Source organism: Rhinatrema bivittatum, chromosome 2 (genome assembly GCF_901001135.1).
Source record: "Rhinatrema bivittatum chromosome 2, aRhiBiv1.1, whole genome shotgun sequence".
NCBI lineage: Eukaryota > Metazoa > Chordata > Amphibia > Gymnophiona > Rhinatrematidae > Rhinatrema > Rhinatrema bivittatum.
Genome location: NC_042616.1, coordinates 340,307,297 through 340,324,225, shown reverse-complemented (window position 1 = coordinate 340,324,225; position 16,929 = coordinate 340,307,297). Strand labels below are relative to the sequence as shown.

Below are 16,929 nucleotides of genomic sequence, written 5' to 3'. Positions count from 1 at the left end.
AGAGTTTTTCTGGGAGGGTGGGCTATGGTAGGGGTTTGGAAGGGTGGGGCATACGGGTGGTTGAAGGGGGGAATCTGAGGAATATGTTAGCTATTTTGTGCTAGCTTCTTCTTCAGGGATGTTGGGGGTGGAGGGATTGGTAAGGGCTGCAACATAGGAGAAAAGGGCTTTGGGATTGAAAGTGTATTGATGGATTTTGGAGGAGTAGTAGTCACGTTTGGTATTTTGTATGGCCAAGCGGTATGGTGTAGGTAAAGATTTGTAGGAGGTGGAGTGCTGAGGAGTAGGGTCTTTGCGCCACACTCTTTCTTTGAGTCTGAGGTTGTATTTCATTTGGTGCAATTCAGTTGTGTACCAGGGTTTATTATTGGAGTGAGAGGTGCGTTGTTTGAGTGATGAGGGGGCATATACCCTAATAGTTTACTTTTCCCCAAAACTTTTAAGTTCTAATATTTCCCCAAGCAGTATTTACAATTCTCTTCATCTTACTTTGAATTTTGGAAACTCCTTTGAATCAGCAGCGATCCCAATTGATTGTATTCTATGGGACCTACAAGCAAAAATATGGGATAATCTGGCCCTCCCTTCCTGGTGGCCAGGAAATTGGATCTTAAATAAAGAATGCAGCAGGCTCCTGGTTTTGGTGTACTTCAGTTGCCCCCACCAATAAGTGGTAGTGCAGTTGATCTTGAAGTGGCTGAAGAAGACCCAGCTATTTTCCAGTATGTTCCTAGTTTAGGACCTCAGATTGCTGAACAACTTCCGGAAGAAAGTCCTCCAGAGCTTTGATACTGAATGCCCGCATTTCGGCCCACCAACTCTATATGGTGCAATATTTACATGCTGATTCGACAAGTTGAAGCCCCTTGTGGAGTTTTTAGACAGGGAGTAAGAGAGATATCACCAGGCTTTCCTAGACATGGAAGAATGTGGGTGGCTGTGGAAATTATTTTAAGGAGTAGCTAGCTTGCGGAAGAGTTTTGAACCACGATAGAAAGGAATAAAAAATCACTGATATTACTGTAATTATTTGATATAAGACCTATAAGTTCTGAGAATAAATATGCTGTTTTTCTTAGCCTGCTTGTAAGAAAAAAAAAAGTCCTGAAATCAGATATATTGAAAGACAGTTACTCAGAAGGCTAACTGCAGATATCTGAGAAAAACAGGACACTAGCCTCTTGGCCACACCTAGCTACTTGCTGATGAGATAACGGACAATTGGGGCCTCAAAGATCACATAGGGAGTGGGCCAGAGTAGAACAAGAGCAAAGGTCAGAAGAATTAACTTAAAAAAGACCTACTTCAAATAACTGTTTGAAATCAGAGAAGGAACAGCTTGGAGGAAGGAAAAGCTTTGGTAACATTACCCAGTTGTTAATGGAGTGACCGATGAGCTGTTGCTGATTTCCCAGAAGCATTTTTGTTTCCAGATTTCCAAAAATATCACATCGGGAACTGTGAGGAGGAAAGTATGTTTGTGTAGATATTTTGTATGCTTTTATTGCTTTTCTCAGACTTATAAGTAAAACTTCTATACTTATAAATAAGTGTGTCCATGACAAATGATCACCAATTTTCCTATCCACTACATTGGCACCTTCATCTGGTTGATGCACGATTCCTTCGACATGGCAGCAAGGTTTCTACAGCAGCCATTGGGGAATAGCAGTCTGTGAGGAGACTTCCATGAGAAGCTGACCAATTGTACCGTGTTCTGAGGACAATCTTTTTGGAGACAGAGAAACTGTTATCCATCAAGTCCCCATCAGTGGTGAATGACCAGCCTTCCACCTTCAGGCATTCATTTTAAGTGGTTCTTCCAATTTTGGAGATATTGCACTACATCTGCGCTGACACAACAGCAGCTTCTAGCTGAAGAACATCCACATGAAAGGTATTAATCTGCAGTAGCAATCTCATCCCAACCTGGGATATAGTTTTTGACAAGTCCTGACCCTCAGGCCTAGACTCCTCTGATAGGGGGAAGGATCCAGCTATTCCTTGATGAGTAGAGGAGTATCACAAGCAGTCCCGAAAAATTGTGGAGTCTGGTTATTGTTTGCCCTTCTGACCGTCAATGCTTCATCAACCATTTCGCTTTCAGTCTGGATCCATCTCACTTGATCCAACTTCATCTTGAGGAGGAGTCACTTTCAGCCAGTGAGTTAGAGAGCCTGTCCCTTCTGAAGAATGCTGCAAGGGATTCTATTCCCACTATTTTCTTATCCTGAAGAAGTCAGGGAGATTGATTACTAACCTGGATTTATGAAGTCTGAACCAAAGGGTTTGTTGGAGAAGTTCAAGATGAATGCCCATCACACCCATCCTATGCTTCATCCAAGTGGAAAATGAATGTGCACTGTGAATGTGAAGGATGCTAATGTTCAAATCCCTATCCATCCATCGTCATTGGAATACTAAGATTAATGGTGGAGAAATCACACTACCAATACAAAGTTCTGTCCTTCAGCCTCTTGGCTGCCCCAAGGATCTTCACAAAATGTGTGGCTATAGTGGCAGTACATCTTTGTTGCTGGGGATATGCATTTTCCCCTACGTGGATGATTGACTAGTGACAGGACTTTCTTAGTTGGGGGTGCTAGACTCCATGAGGAAGACTATTCAGCTCCTTCAGTCCCTAGGCTATATAGTCAACGCCATACTGAACATTGTTCCTACCCAGTGAATCAAGTTTGCCAGGGCCTGGATAGACTTACTAGAGGAGAAAGTGGTTCTCTCATTGGAAAGGGCAATTTGCCTTTGAGCACTGGTTCAGGACTTGCTGCAGCAAGATCAAATCCTGGCATAGTTAATTCTGTTTGTCCTTTGTCACATGGCAGTAGTGATGCATGTGGTACCTAGGACTCATCCGAACATGAAAGCTCTTCAGTGACGCCTCCATTCATAGTGGATCAGCTGAGTCAACCACTGTCACACTCTGATAACTCTGGAGATAAAAGCATCCTTTAATTTGTGGCTGAATTCTTTGGTGATAGAAATGGAGTCTCTTCTTAGAGTCTTACTTCATGAAATGACACTAGTTATGGATGAGTCCACCAGAATATTGAGAGCACATACTTATTCCTCCCAAACACTAGGAACATAGTGACAGTGGAACATCTGTTTCAATTCAACCTCTTAGTTACAAGCCATCCAACATCTATTGAGCGTGTTCACTCACTTGCTTCAGGTAAATGAAGTCTGATCAAAACTGACATTTAAGTAGCAATGTTATACATAAGCAAGGGAGCACAGGATCATGGACCCTCTGCAAGGAGTCTCAAATAATTTGGGAATAGGATCTTGGTCATAGTTCTTCTTTCAGGTGACCTACCTTTCTAGGGTCTCCAACATGGTGGTGGATCGCCTCAGCAGAGAATTCAAATCACATGAGTAGGGTCTGGATTAAAGAGTGGCAAACAAGCTGTTCGACCTCTGGGGTTGACAGTCGATTTGACTTGTTTAAATCAGAAGGCAACAGTAAAGTCAGACTTTTGTTCCATTTTTTGAGCCAAAGTCAGATCCACTCTGGATGATTTTCTGCTGCAGTGAGATGCAGAACTGTTGTATGCTTTTCCGCCACTTCCGCTAGTGGTGATGACAGTTGAGAAGGTGCTCATGATCGGGCAAAACTCATCCTCATCATGCCTGTATGACCCAGATAGGTGTGGATCTCTAATTTCATTAAGTTGTCGGTCTGCCCTCTGATTCTTCTAGGAGCCAGTCCACTGCTAAAGGAGAAGAAGAGTGGTCTGTCACTTAAACCATTTCTCTCTCAACTTGATGGTATGGATGTTGAGTCCTTGGTAGTGTCTCCACTATCATTATCCAAGGAGGTTGAAGACATCATGATCTCAGCTAGGAAGCTGACCAGTGGAAGGGTGTATGTATTTAAACAGAAGCTTTTCTCCACCTGGTGCCAGACAGAGTTTTTGGACTCATTTGCCTGCATTTCCAAGGATCTACTTCAGTACTTGTGAAAGTGCATCTTAGTGGCTGCTTATCACTCTTAAGTGATTGGGAAACTGATGTTCCTTCATCCTCTGGTCTCAAAATTCATGAAGGGCTTGTGGTATATGAAGCATCCTGTTGTGAAGCCACCTGTGCCATGGGATCTTAGAGTTGTCCGAGACTAGTTGTGAGTTGGCTTCCTTGAAATTTCTTAAATGTAAGGTAGTATTCTTGGTCTGTATCACTTCACCTAGAAGAGTCTGCAAATTTCAGGCGTTAGTTTCATATGCTCTGTACTGCATTTTTTTTTCTTTTTTAACAACAATAAGATGGTGCTCTGCACTCATCCTAAATATCTACCCAAGGTGATTTCTGTGTTTCACTATTTTGCTGACGTTCTTTCCAAGATCACTTGTGCATAAAGGAGACAATGCCCTCCATCCACTTGATTGAGTTAGCCTTCGCCTCTTACTGGAGAACAATACCTCATCATCTGGCTTCTCAGCTGTTTGTATCCTATGGTCATGGCTGTTGCAAAGGTCCAACTGGCTAGTGGGCTGCATTGCTCATTGTTATGCATTAGCTGGCCTTCAGACTCTATCAAGGCTCATCAAGGAAGAGCCATGCCTGCTTCAGTTGCTTACCTAAGAGCTGTATCCATTGAAGACACTTGCAAAGCTGCAACTTTGTCCCACTGCTGTCTTTACAATCTTGTCAAGCAGTAAGAATAGCTTGGGGAAGCAGTTTTGTGCAGCCTGTTCTCCCAGTTGTCCACTCTTCATGTGATAGCTGAGGGACTTATTCAGTATATGCTCTGCCACGCAGTCCTTGGCTTGGGACTCCCCATGTGTCTTGGCTAATTCAGCCCTGCCTGTTGATGGAGAAGGCGAGCTTAGTTACTGGAAACAGGATTCTCCATACACAGCAGGATGAATTGGTCATTCTTAATACCTTCCTCTCTCTGAGGAGTCAACTACTGAGTTAAAGCTAAGCTCTGCAATTGACTGAGGGGCTCACAAGGTAGTATGCATGTGTGGCAACTCCTGTGCATGCTCAGTAGTAAAACTTTGCTGAGTTAGATGTACGAGTCCATTCGGTGCTGTCTGACATCACCTCATATATCAAAAGTAATTCATCCTGCTGTCTACAGAGAAATCCCATTTACAGTAAGCAAACTTGCTTTCTGTTCGCATGAGTTGCCATGGTTTTTGCCCAAGTGTTGCAAGTAACAGCACACAGCCGTTTACTAATAGGGCATTTCACTGAAGACATGTTCTTTAGAACTTCAGAATTAATATAGCAATTTGTGAATGATGGGAATCAGTTCTCACGGAAACATTGATTTATGAATAGTGAGTGGAATATCTTTGTTTCTATCCCATGATAGCACAAATTTACTTTGACAAGCAATTAAGTGGTAGAGTATCTTTTATTTCCTCCTTTTGATATCTTGCTAAGACTAATGCATCATACCCTGTCAATAAGAGAAACTTGCTGAGTCCAAGAATTTGATAGAACAGCAAGGGACAGCTGTCAGTAATGTTGAGTGCTAGTGGGTAGGAAGAATTTATCAAGGCAGTTTACACTGCTAGCTTTAATTTACAGTATTCTGATGCTGTTATTTTTTTAAATAGCTGCCTGAATGGACAGCATATTGAGCTCAGACACTAATAGCAAATGTTTTGAAAGCTAAAATGTAGATTTAATTTGTTTTATTGAGTGGCATATGTACATTAGATCACCAAGGATGTGCTGTTCAGGCAAGACAGCAAAGCTGTGAATGGAGAGAGAGGGGAGAGGAAGAATTAATGAAAACTTGAGAGTTTTCTCATTGTGCAGAGACTGAATAAGAGTGTAGTGTCTTCATGCCAGGCTACACAAGAGCTGCTTGTTGCTGCTCCCACTGTCTGTGTGCAACTGAGAATGGGCCTGTTCATGCTATTGGCAAGGCTGCCAGTATAGAGTAGGACCTTATTGTTAGAGCTTCCTACTTCCTAAGCAGATTTAAAATCACCTGTCAAAGGTTGTCTGTTATGCTTGGCACGCTACATATGTTTCATTTGTTCTGATTTTTAGTTTATTTTTCTCAAAGTCCCATTGCACTGTCATTTGAGAGCTAGTGTTACTCCTGGGGAAATTCTGTGCTGCTGTGGAGTACAGAATTTGCACTGAATTCCCCTCTGCAGAATTTCCATTTTCTGCACAGAATTAGGAACAGGCGCCAGCATGCCCTGAGCAGAGCCCATCCTGCTTGCGACAAAGATGGTGCTGGTCCTGGTGGCCTTGAGCAGAGCCCATCCCGCTCATTGAGAAGATAGTGCAGGCCCCGGTGGCTGCAAGCGGCGAAAATGGTGCAGGCCCCGGTGGCCACAAGTGGAGCCCATCCCACTCAAGGTGAAGACAGAGCAGGCCCCAGAGAGGGAGAGTCTTTGTGTAGAGGGGTGCGTGTGTGAGAGAGACTGCAAGGCTGACTGTAGGAGTTTGTGTGTGTGTGTGTGTGTACACTTGTGAGAGAGCATGTAAGAGAAGTGCCTGAGTGTGTGTGCCAGAAAGAAGGAGCCTATTTATTTATTTATTTATTTATTTATTTATTTGCTTTTATATACTGACATTCGTGGGTACATCATGCCGGTTTACAGTATAACTGAAGGAGGAAAATACAAAAATCCAGGGTAGGAGGAGGGGAGCAGCTAGGAAGAGAGAAGGGGCGAGAGAAGAGGGGGAAAAAGAGGAAGAGGAGAATAGGAACAGTACCTGATGGAAAAACAACCAAAGAACATATGTAACATTGCAAATTATACACTCAAAAAGGGACTGTGTATAACCTTATACATTATATATAAATTATACACTCCAAAAAGCACTATATACAACAATATACATTATCTTTAACTAGTACATACAGAAGACAACTATATATGACATTACAAATTATACGTTCAGAAAGGCAACTATATATAGTCTAGCAGGGGTTGCTAATGGGACGGAAGGGTTTAAGGAAAGGGGAAAGGGGTATATAAAGGGGTATAAAAGGGGGTATATAAGGAAGTGCAGAGATATGAGAGACAAATCGGAGTACAATTAAAGGAATAAAGGGGAAGGCAATAAGTACGGTAATGACAGGGCTCTTTCTCTGAAGGAGTAGATAGAGCAGGGGGACTACGTAGGATCCGAATCAGGGTAGGCCATTTTAAAGAGCCATGTTTTAACCCCTGTTTTGACTTTCTGAATGCATGGTTCTAGTTGGAGCTCAAGTTGCATAGTGTTCCAGAGGGAGGGGCCTGCAATGGATAGGGCTCTTTCTCTGGTGGAAGTGTGGTGAGCACATTTAAGGGAAGGGGTGTAGAGGGTTCCTGAGAGTGCGGTTCTAGTAAGACGATTGGAGGAGCGGAATCGAAGAGCATCCTCAAGCCAGGAGTGATTGTGGTTGTGCAGGGAGTTGTGAATAATGGTGAGAGTTTTGTATCTGATACGGGAGGAGATGGGAAGCCAATGGAGTTCCTTAAGAATAGGGGTGATGTGGTTGGCTTTATGTATATTTGTAAGGATTCTTGCCATAGCATTCTGTAACATTTGCAGGGGTCTAATAGTAGAGTAGGGGAGACCTAGAAGTAAGGAATTGCAGTAATCCATTTTTGATAGCATTGTCGCTTACAGGACTGTGCGGAAGTCTTGCGAGTGGAGCAAGGGTTTAAGTTTTTTGAGGATGTGGAGCTTGATAAATCCTCCCTTATGATTGTGTTAATGTAGATTTTGAAGTTTAGTTGGTGGTCTAGGGAGACACCGAGATCTCGCACGAAGAAGGGAAGAGCATTTGAGGGGAGGGTGACGTCACAAGCAGAGGGTGGCATCCGGTCAGGGTGATTTGAAATGATGAGGAGTTCAGTTTTGGAGGAGTTTAAAGCAAGGTGGAGGTTAGAGAGTAGGGTGTTAATGGAGGCGAAGCATGTTTCCCAAAACTTAAGAGATTTGGTGAGGGATTCTTGAATAGGGATGAGGATTTGGATGTCGTCTGCATATAAGAAAAACTTAAGACCAAGGTCGGAGAGGAGGTGGCAGAGCAGTAACAGGTATATATTAAAGAGCATGGAGGATAGTGAAGAGCCCTGTAGGACGCCTTGGGTAAGGGGGATGTGTGAGGATTCGGAATTTGCAATCCTTACAGCGTAGCCTCTATTATTGAAGTAGGAGGAGAACCAGTGGATGGTTGTGCCTGAGATGCCAATCTCAGGCGGGTAAGGAGGATTTTGTGACTGATAGTGTCGAAGGCAGATGCTATGTCAAGGGCCAGGATAAAGGATTGTCCGTGGTCCATGCCCTTGAGGAGAGTGTCAGTCAGTGAAAGTAAGAGGCTTTCCGTGTTACGAGACTTACGGAAGCCGAATTGAGAGGGATGGAGAATATTATGGTCTTCCAGATAGAGATTTAGATTTGAAGGGAAGGTTAGAGATAGGACGGTAGTTTGAAGGGTTGGTGGGGTCAAGGGTAGGTTTTTTGAGAAGAGGCTTGACAACAGCAAGTTTGAGGGGGTCTGGGACTTTGCCATGGGAGAGGGAGCCGTTGATTATGTCGGAAAGGGGTTTCGTAATGATGGAGGGGAATGGAAAGGAGTGCTTTAGTGGGGATAGTGTCAGAGGTGTGTGTAGCAATTTGATTTTTTTTTAAAAAATGGATTTGATTTCCTTGCGGAGTTTAAATCGAGAAACTCGAAGTTGAGGTTGGGATTTTGGGGAGCGGATTGGCTGGAGAGGGGTTGGAAGGGAAGCGTAGGAGGAGGAGGTTTAATATATTTTTTTTTGAAATAGAGGGCGAGTTCTTCGCAATTGCTATTGTCTTGTTCATCTGTGGCGGGGGAGGGGGTAGATTTAGTAAGTTCTGCCACATATGAGAATAAAGCATTTGTGTTGAATTGGTAATTATGGATTTTTGCAGAGTAATAGTCGCGCTTAGTTTGGAGGGTAGAGAGTCTGTAGGCGTGTAGTGTAGATTTATAAATGGCTGCGTGCCTAGGGGTAGGTTTTTGCGCCAGGTTCTTTCTTTACTTCTGAGGTCGTTTTTTTAGATTTTTTAAATCAGTGGTGTACCAGGCTTTTTTAGCTGACTGAGAGTGGTGTATTTCTTTATTGATGATAGGGCAAATTTCATTGGCTATGGTGGTGGTGAGATTGTTCCAGGAGGAAAGGCATCATCGGGGTTGGTGAGGTCTAGGTTGTTGGTAAAATTGTTGAAAGCAGAGATGAGGACTTCAGTGGTGCATGGTTTGCGAAAGGAGATTTTGTTACTATGTGTGGGGGTGATAGAGGAGGGCAATTTTATGGAGAGGAGTACATTGATAAGAGAGTGGTCTGACCATGGGGCAGGGATACTGTCAGGTGAGTGGGGAGAGTGTATACAGGAGTTGACGAAGATAAGGTCAAGAGTATGACCTGCTTTATGTGTGGGGGAGGTGATGAGTTGTCTGAAACCAAGGGCAAGTAGAGAGTTAAGGAAGATCTCACAGGACGAGGTGGTAGGGATGGCATCCACATTGAGGTTGAAGTCTCCTAGTATTACAGCAGGGGTGTCAATATTGAGATTGTCAAATATAAATTCAATGAGGGGGGACGGATCGTGTTCCAGTAGGGTGGGTGGGTGGGGGGCGTATTTGAGGCAGATTTATAATTCTTTGGATTTAAGAAGGCCGATTTCAAATTTGTGGGGGGCATTGATGTTTAGTAGTTTGAGGTGTTTTTTGTGGCAAGGAGGAGGCTACCACCTCTTTTTTTTGTTTTAGGTCTTGGGATGGAAAAAATGTCATAGGCATGAGTGGGCAGCTGGTTTATGAAAACATGGTCAGTGCTTTTGAGCCAAGACTCTGTGATGGCGCAGATATCAGGGCTGGGATCAGTAAGTAGATCATGGAGTATGGGAGCTTTTTTTTAGGAGGGCTTGGGCATTGAAGAGAGATATAGCTAATGTGGTGAGGCTCAGAAACTGTGTAAGTGGTGAAATCATAATTGGTAGCAGTGATTTGTGCTGAGCAAGGGGGCGGAGGGAAAAGGGTATGGGGTGTCTGTGGGAGGGGCAATATATGCGGGGGATGGTGTGCATGTTCAAGGGGACCGCTAGAAAGGGAAGATGGGGGGGGGGGAAGAAAGATGAAATGAAGTTGCGGGAACACTAATGGGCGACACTAAGGGGCGCAACAAGGGGAAAGCTCCTTGGTCGCGCTCCTTAGGCACACGATGCCTGTGTGAGAGGGAGAGATTTAAATACAGAGGTCTTGTTGCTTGTCTGATGTGATCCAGAGGGGGAGGAGTTAGCTGCCTCGTGGTGGAGGGGAGGTGCGGGCCCGATCGGAGGGCTGAGCGCAGGGGGGGCTCAATCCAGGCCCTGAACCCCGGTGTGTCTGCGCTGGATGCGCGGGCTAGGAGAGCAGTGGAAGCAGTCAATGAGAAGGTACTTATGTGAGAGGGAGATTTAAATGCAGAGATCCTGTTGCTTGTCTGACGTGATCCAGAGGGGGAGGAGTTAGCTGCCTCGTGGTGGAGGGGAGGAGCGGGCCCGATCGGAGGGCTGAGCGCAGGGGGGGGCTCAATCCAGGCCCTGAACCCCGGTGGGTCTGCGCCGGACGCGTGGGCTAGGAGAGCAATGGAAGCAGTCAAAATGCCTATGTGAGAAGATTGTGAAGGAGTGTGTATATGTACTGATTGAAAGCTGTGGTGTGTGAAAAAGAGATTGTATGTATGTTAAGGAGTAAGGGTGCTTGCTTTTTTGTGAGAGAGGAAGCCTGTTTGAAAGAGTGTGTGTGTGTGTGTGTATGAGAGAGAGAGCCTATGTGAATGGACATATGTTTGTGAGAGAGAGGAAACCATTGTGTAGGGATGTGTGAGTGAGAGAAAGAGATAGATAACCTGTGTGAGGGTGTATGTGTGAGAGAGAAAGGGAGCTGTGTGGGTGTGTGTGCAAGAGAAGAGGAAACCTGTGTGAAGGGTGTGTGTGCGAGTGAGAGAGAGGGAGCCTGTACAAGGGAATGTTTGTGTACAAAAGAGAGAGAGAGAATGAGCCTGTATGAGAGAGAGGGATCCTGTATTCGCAAGAAAGGGATAGAGGGAGCCTGTGTGAGGGGCAGTACTGAGAGAGAGGTCAAACTCTGGGAGTGGAGATAGAGTGGAAGAGGAGAGATAGTGGAGGGTAGTTGGAACCTGAGAGGGTAAAGTGAAAGGAGGCTGGCAAGGGGAATAGAGAGGGTGGAAGGGACACTCTTAAGGTGTACTTCTAGGGAAATTCTGATCTAAATATTTAAAACTCTGCATCTTAAGCAGTAACTTTATGTATTACATTTTAAATTAATTACTTAGTATGTCATGTATATTGTGTTATTTTGACCAATGTAAAGTATGCAGAATTTTAAATTCTTTTTGCGCAGAATTCCCCTAGGAGTATAGTGTGCACAGCCAGCAGTATTTTCTATTTGATTCTTTTGTTTCTCTTCCCATAGAAAAACTGACAATTTGGGATGTACAGAATGTTATTTCCATTGCTATTCTTTGTGCAGCTAAATTTTTTAGATTCAAATTTGTACATGACTTGCCTCTCCCCATCAAGGGCCATCGAGTGCTACTTCAACCATATGCCAATTTCCCAGCCAGTCCAAACAGCAGGAGCCTAAGCCAGCAACTGAGTCCAAATCTCTCACAGGACAGCAGATTTTTATCGGTGTTTATAACTAGTATTAGCTTTTCAAGCATAAGTGTAAGTGAGAACATGTTAGATTGTATTTAGCATTTTATGAATGTGTAGCTTCATTAAGCTAAGAACAAAAATGTATTTGATTTTACATGAGTGTGCTCTATATAGTAAACAACCTTTGTACTGTTCAGTTCCAGAACTAGTTCAGAGACCCCGTGAAGGCCCAGGAGAAATGGGGAAGCCTGTTGTTATTCCTAAAGAGGATCAAGAAAAGATGAAAGAAATGTTTAAAATCAATCAATTCAATTTAATGGCAAGTGAAATGATAGCACTCAACAGATCTTTACCTGATGTCAGGTTAGAAGGGTAAGTACCTTGCATTTTGTTACTTTTTTAATGTTATGTTAATTTATTAGAAACATATGTTTAAAGAATTGTGATTCAGGTATCCAGAAATACTGTATGACACTGGTAACTGTATATAAATTTCATGAAAGCCAAAATGGGAAAAGTAGCTCTTAAAGGGAAAGAGATTCTTGGCTGGCAGTACCCAATATCTCTTTCATACATTGATGACTAAGATGTGTCAGAGGACAGAGGAAGTCTGTATGACATTTATTGTTCCAGGAATGGTAAAACCTTGGTGCCAGATTGTTCAGGTACCTAAAATTTAGGAGTTAGATGGAGCAGCAATTGCTTGGTGGGGGCTAGATAGAGCAGGGGCTGTCAGGTGCAGAAGGAAGGAAGTGAGGTAGAATAATTAGAAGAGAGGAAAGAAGGTTGTGAGGAAAAGGAGAGTGCTAAAAAAAACAAAAAAAAACCCAAACAAAATTAGTTTCTAAAAAAGCCAATGAATAAGAAAAGGGAAAACAAAAAGCTATAAAGAATTGCCTTCTCCTGTATCAGACTCTTGAATATTGGTTGCACCCTATTTTCTCAAAATGTTTCCACCCTGATTGATTTTAATTTTGTAGTGAAGAAATCAAGATTTTTTTCCTGTGATAGTATATTATTGAAATATATTAGAGGTTAACTTTCAAAGACCTCTGTACAGCCACATATGCATGTGTATATGGTTGCGTGGAGATATACTATAGTGTTTTATAACCTGGACATATCAGGTATGCACAGATTATAAAATATGCTTATGTCTGATTATACGTGAATACCTGCAATGCATTGAAAGCGCATCACTTTCCTACCTGATTTATAAACATGCATGTCTATTTTACACGCAAAAAAAAATAACTTGTTTAAAACCCTGATTTATACACAGAAATAGGTATATTTTTACAGAAATAGGTATATTTTTAAGCATATATGTGTATAATTGAAATCATCAGCTTGTTGGTACCTCCAGCAAGTTCACCCAGTCCTTTTCCAGGTTATCAAGACCCTCCTAGTTTTTCACCCTGACCCCCCTCTGCTAGTTCACCCAGACCTTCCACCCAGCCAGTCAATAGCAGATAACAGATAAGTCTGGTAACAATTGTGCTAGATATTAGCAGGTATAAAATTGCGCAAATTGGTTGCCTAATGTATTTATGTAAATCTCTTATAAAATAGCACTCTTGGTCCCTCTTTGGAAATCCCCTAGACTTCCCCTTTTTGCTTAGATAAATGATCATGTGAAACCGAAAATGTGTATATTTTTGACATTTATAAAATAGCATGTAGGTGAGTACAAATTGCTTATGTGTGTAATTCCTTTGAAATTTAATCCCTTAGGGGTAGATTTTAAAAGCCCTGCGTGCTGGTGTGCCTATTTTGCATAGGCAGCCGGCGCGCGCACAAGTCCCGGGGCTTTGCTTGGGGGGTGTCGGGGGCGGTGCAGCGTTTGGGGCGTGTCAGGGGCGTGTCCAGAGGCGTGGCAGCGGTCCGGGGGCAGGGCCGAGTACTCCGGCACAGCGGCCTGTGCCGTGGCAGGGAGCCGGCGACTCCCGCAATTTACGCCTGCCAGAAGTAGGCGTTTCTCACAGGACAAGCAGGATGGTAGTCCTCACATGGGTGACATCACAGGATGGAGCCCAATCACGGAACACTTTTGTCAAAGTTTCCAGAACTTTGACTGGTCCCTACTGGGCATGCCCAGCATGGCACTAACCCTGCAGCCAGCAGGGTGTCCCTCTTCAGTCTTCTTTTTTCCGCGCAGCAGTAGCCACGCGGTTAAGGAGCTCTACAAGGATTCCTGCCAGGAATTTTCTTCACGGAATTATTTAAAGTTAAATTGCCCCACAGGAGTCCCTCCGTTAACTTTTTTCAGTCTGCGGTACTCCGGTAAGTTTTTACCCGTTTTCCGTCTATTGTCGTCGAGTTTGGCCCTCGCGGCCTACTGGCCGTCGACCATACCGCGGCTCGATTTTTTTCTATGGCCATGGCGTCGGGGTTCCATCAGTGTCCGGACTGTACTTGTACCATGTCCATTACAGACCCGCATAAAGTCTGTGTAATGTGTCTTGGACGAGAGCACGATGTCTTGACCTGTACCAAATGTGCCCTAATGACACCAAAAGGTCGCAAGGCCAGAATGGAGAAGATCAGACTTCTCTTCTATGCTCAAACCCCGACTCCGTTCATTCCATCGACGTCATCGAAACCGGCACTGAACGTTGCACCAGAATCGCCCACCGACTGGTGACCGCCCAGCGTCGATCACTTCTCGGCCTTCGACACCCTCTTCTCCCCCTCAGGATCGAGGGGATCGGAAGGAGAAAATCGCCATCGGCACCGAAAGTCTCGGACCATCGAGGTATCGAAACCATCAACCTCGCCATTGTCCGAGCCGCTGCTGAAGAAACCCCGTCCAGAAAAGGCACCGACCTTTTCGGCGACTAGTTCACCAAGGCAATCCTCACCCGACAGGACGTCGGGCGCTGCGACTCTGCCTCTAACGGTGGTCCCTCTGGCTATGCCTCTGCCTCCTTCTTCTGTTCTGGAACCGGGGCTGCTTGCTCCAGGTCTCCGAGAAGAACTGGACTGGATGTTTCAGGAGGCCATTGACAAGGCAATGCATCGACTCCAGGTTCCCCCGGCACCGATATCGGTACCGATAGTGGAACCGATCACCGACCCAATTCCAGCAGCATTGGCACCGCTGCTATCGAGGATGAAAGTGCTTATTACCGCTTTTCCGGTGGATCCCGGGTCACCAATAGCTCCTGTACCCTCCTGTACCCTCCCCACTTGCTTTGTCATCAGGAGGAGAAACACCGTTTTGCATCCCTCCTTTGGGAGTTTTGCCTCAGCCATCGAGATCATTACCAATACCCCCATCGGCGCCATCAAGCCGATGGGGGTATTGTAGGAAACACCTATATCTTTTTCCTACCCGAACAGTTGAGACAGTTTCTAGAAGGAAGGACGTAACCAGGTGTTATTGGGGGTAATAATAGGGTTCCTGTCAGCAGCAATGTTATAATTATTTCCTCTTATCTCCTTGTATTTTCTGTTTTCCTCCCCCCATAATTTCCAATGTAATACAGCAAATGTTTTTCCTCACCATATAATTGGATTATATATGGGAGAAGTAATATGTTGATATCTTTTTCTTTGAATTTGTTTTCTGTATTTCCTTACAAAGTGTTCTTTGTTAATAATTTGAAAAACAATAAACATTAAATTAAAAAAAAAAAAAAAAAGCCATCCACCGATGCCTTCAGTGCCTGCGCCGGGGCCTTCATCACTTTCATCGGTGCTTCCGGTTCTTCCTCCGATGCCTTCGGAGCCTAAACCGGGACCTTCTACAGTTCCTAGAGAGACAGGTGCTGATCCTTATGATACCTGGACTGATGATTCCTCTCCAGATACCGATGATTTACCTTCACCCACTGAAAGTAGGAAGCGTTCTCCTTCAGAAGACCTTTCTTTCATAAACTTTGTGAAGGACATGTCTGAATTGGTCCCCTTCCAGTTACTGACGGAACAGGACGACAGACTTCAGATGATGGAGTTGCTTCAATTCCTGGACGCGCCCAAGGAAATCACCTCCATCCCCATCCATCAAGTTCTTCTTGACCTTCTCAAAAAGAACTGGGAGCACCCTGGCTCCATTGCACCAGTTCACAGGAAAACTGACTCTACCTACTTGGTGCAGTCAGCCCCAGGGTTTCAAAAGCCTCAATTGGATCACCAATCTGTGGTGGTTGAATCTGCGCAAAAGAAAGCAAAAAGATCCAAAACTCATACTTCCTTTCCCCCTGGTAAGGAACAGCTTTTGGATACCATTGGTCGCAGAGTCTTTCAAGGATCAATGCTGATCCTCCGAATTGCTGCTTACCAACTATATATGACCCAATATAATAGTCATTTTTAAGCAACTACAAGATTTGGCAACCTCCATGCCTCAATCACTTCCAGAAAAGTTCCACACCCTACTTAATAAGGGTTTGGAGGCAGGCAAACATGAGATTAGGTCATGTTACGATATCTTTGACACTGCAACCAGAGTGTCTGCAGCCGCTATTTCAGCAAGACTATGGGCTTGGCTTAAGTCTTCAGACCTTCATCCAGAAGTGCAAGATCGGTTGTCCGACCTCCCCTGCATAGGAGACAATCTCTTTGGCGAGCAGATTCAAAAGACAGTGGCTGAGTTAAAGGGCCATCATGACACTCTCAGACAGCTCTCTCTGTTTCCTTTGTATTATCTTTCTAAACAGCCTTTCTGAAAGGACTCTCTTTTTATAGACCAAAGAAATCCTACCCTCCAGCAGCTAGATGCCGCTCTGCGAGACCATTCCTCAAATCACAGTCTCGTCAAACTCGAAAGCAAAAGCCACAGACAGCCCCCCAACTGGGCCCTGCTTCTGGTTTTTGACTCTTGCATAGAGAGCAGCAGCCAGATTCCATTACCAAATATCCCAGTGGGAGGCCGCTTGTGCCATTTCAACAACATATGGCAATAAATCACCTCGGACCACTGGGTCCTAGCAATAATTACTCAAGGCTACCATCTCAACTTTCTCTCCATCCCGCCGGATTCCCCACCTCTAGTGACGTGGAGAACATCCGACCATTCATTGCTCCTAGAACAGGAGGCCTCCCTCCTACTCCAGTCCAGAGCAATAGAACCAGTACCATCGCCTCAGCAAGGCCTCTGGTTCTATTCCCGGTACTTTTTAATCCCCAAAAGATCGGGTGGCGTTCGTCCAATTTTGGATCTATGAGCCCTCAACAAGTACCTCCAGAGAGAAAAGTTCAAGATGGTAACCTTGGGCTCTTTGCGTCCTCTTCTTCAAAGAGGAGACTGGCTCTGCTCTCTCGACCTTCAGGACGCATACATTCATATTGCGATAACTCCATCTCATC

At 44.4% G+C, this 16,929-nt stretch overlaps 1 protein-coding gene across 1 annotated transcript in view; it reads left to right on the top strand.

Annotated features, from left to right (window-relative positions):
- The window catches only part of GALNT1 (polypeptide N-acetylgalactosaminyltransferase 1), a 487,294-nt gene that overhangs the window by 130,287 nt on the left and 340,078 nt on the right, over positions 1-16,929 (top strand). The window contains 1 exon segment of the mRNA XM_029589850.1: positions 11,817-11,991. Within this exon segment, the coding sequence (XP_029445710.1) occupies positions 11,817-11,991 (175 nt within the window).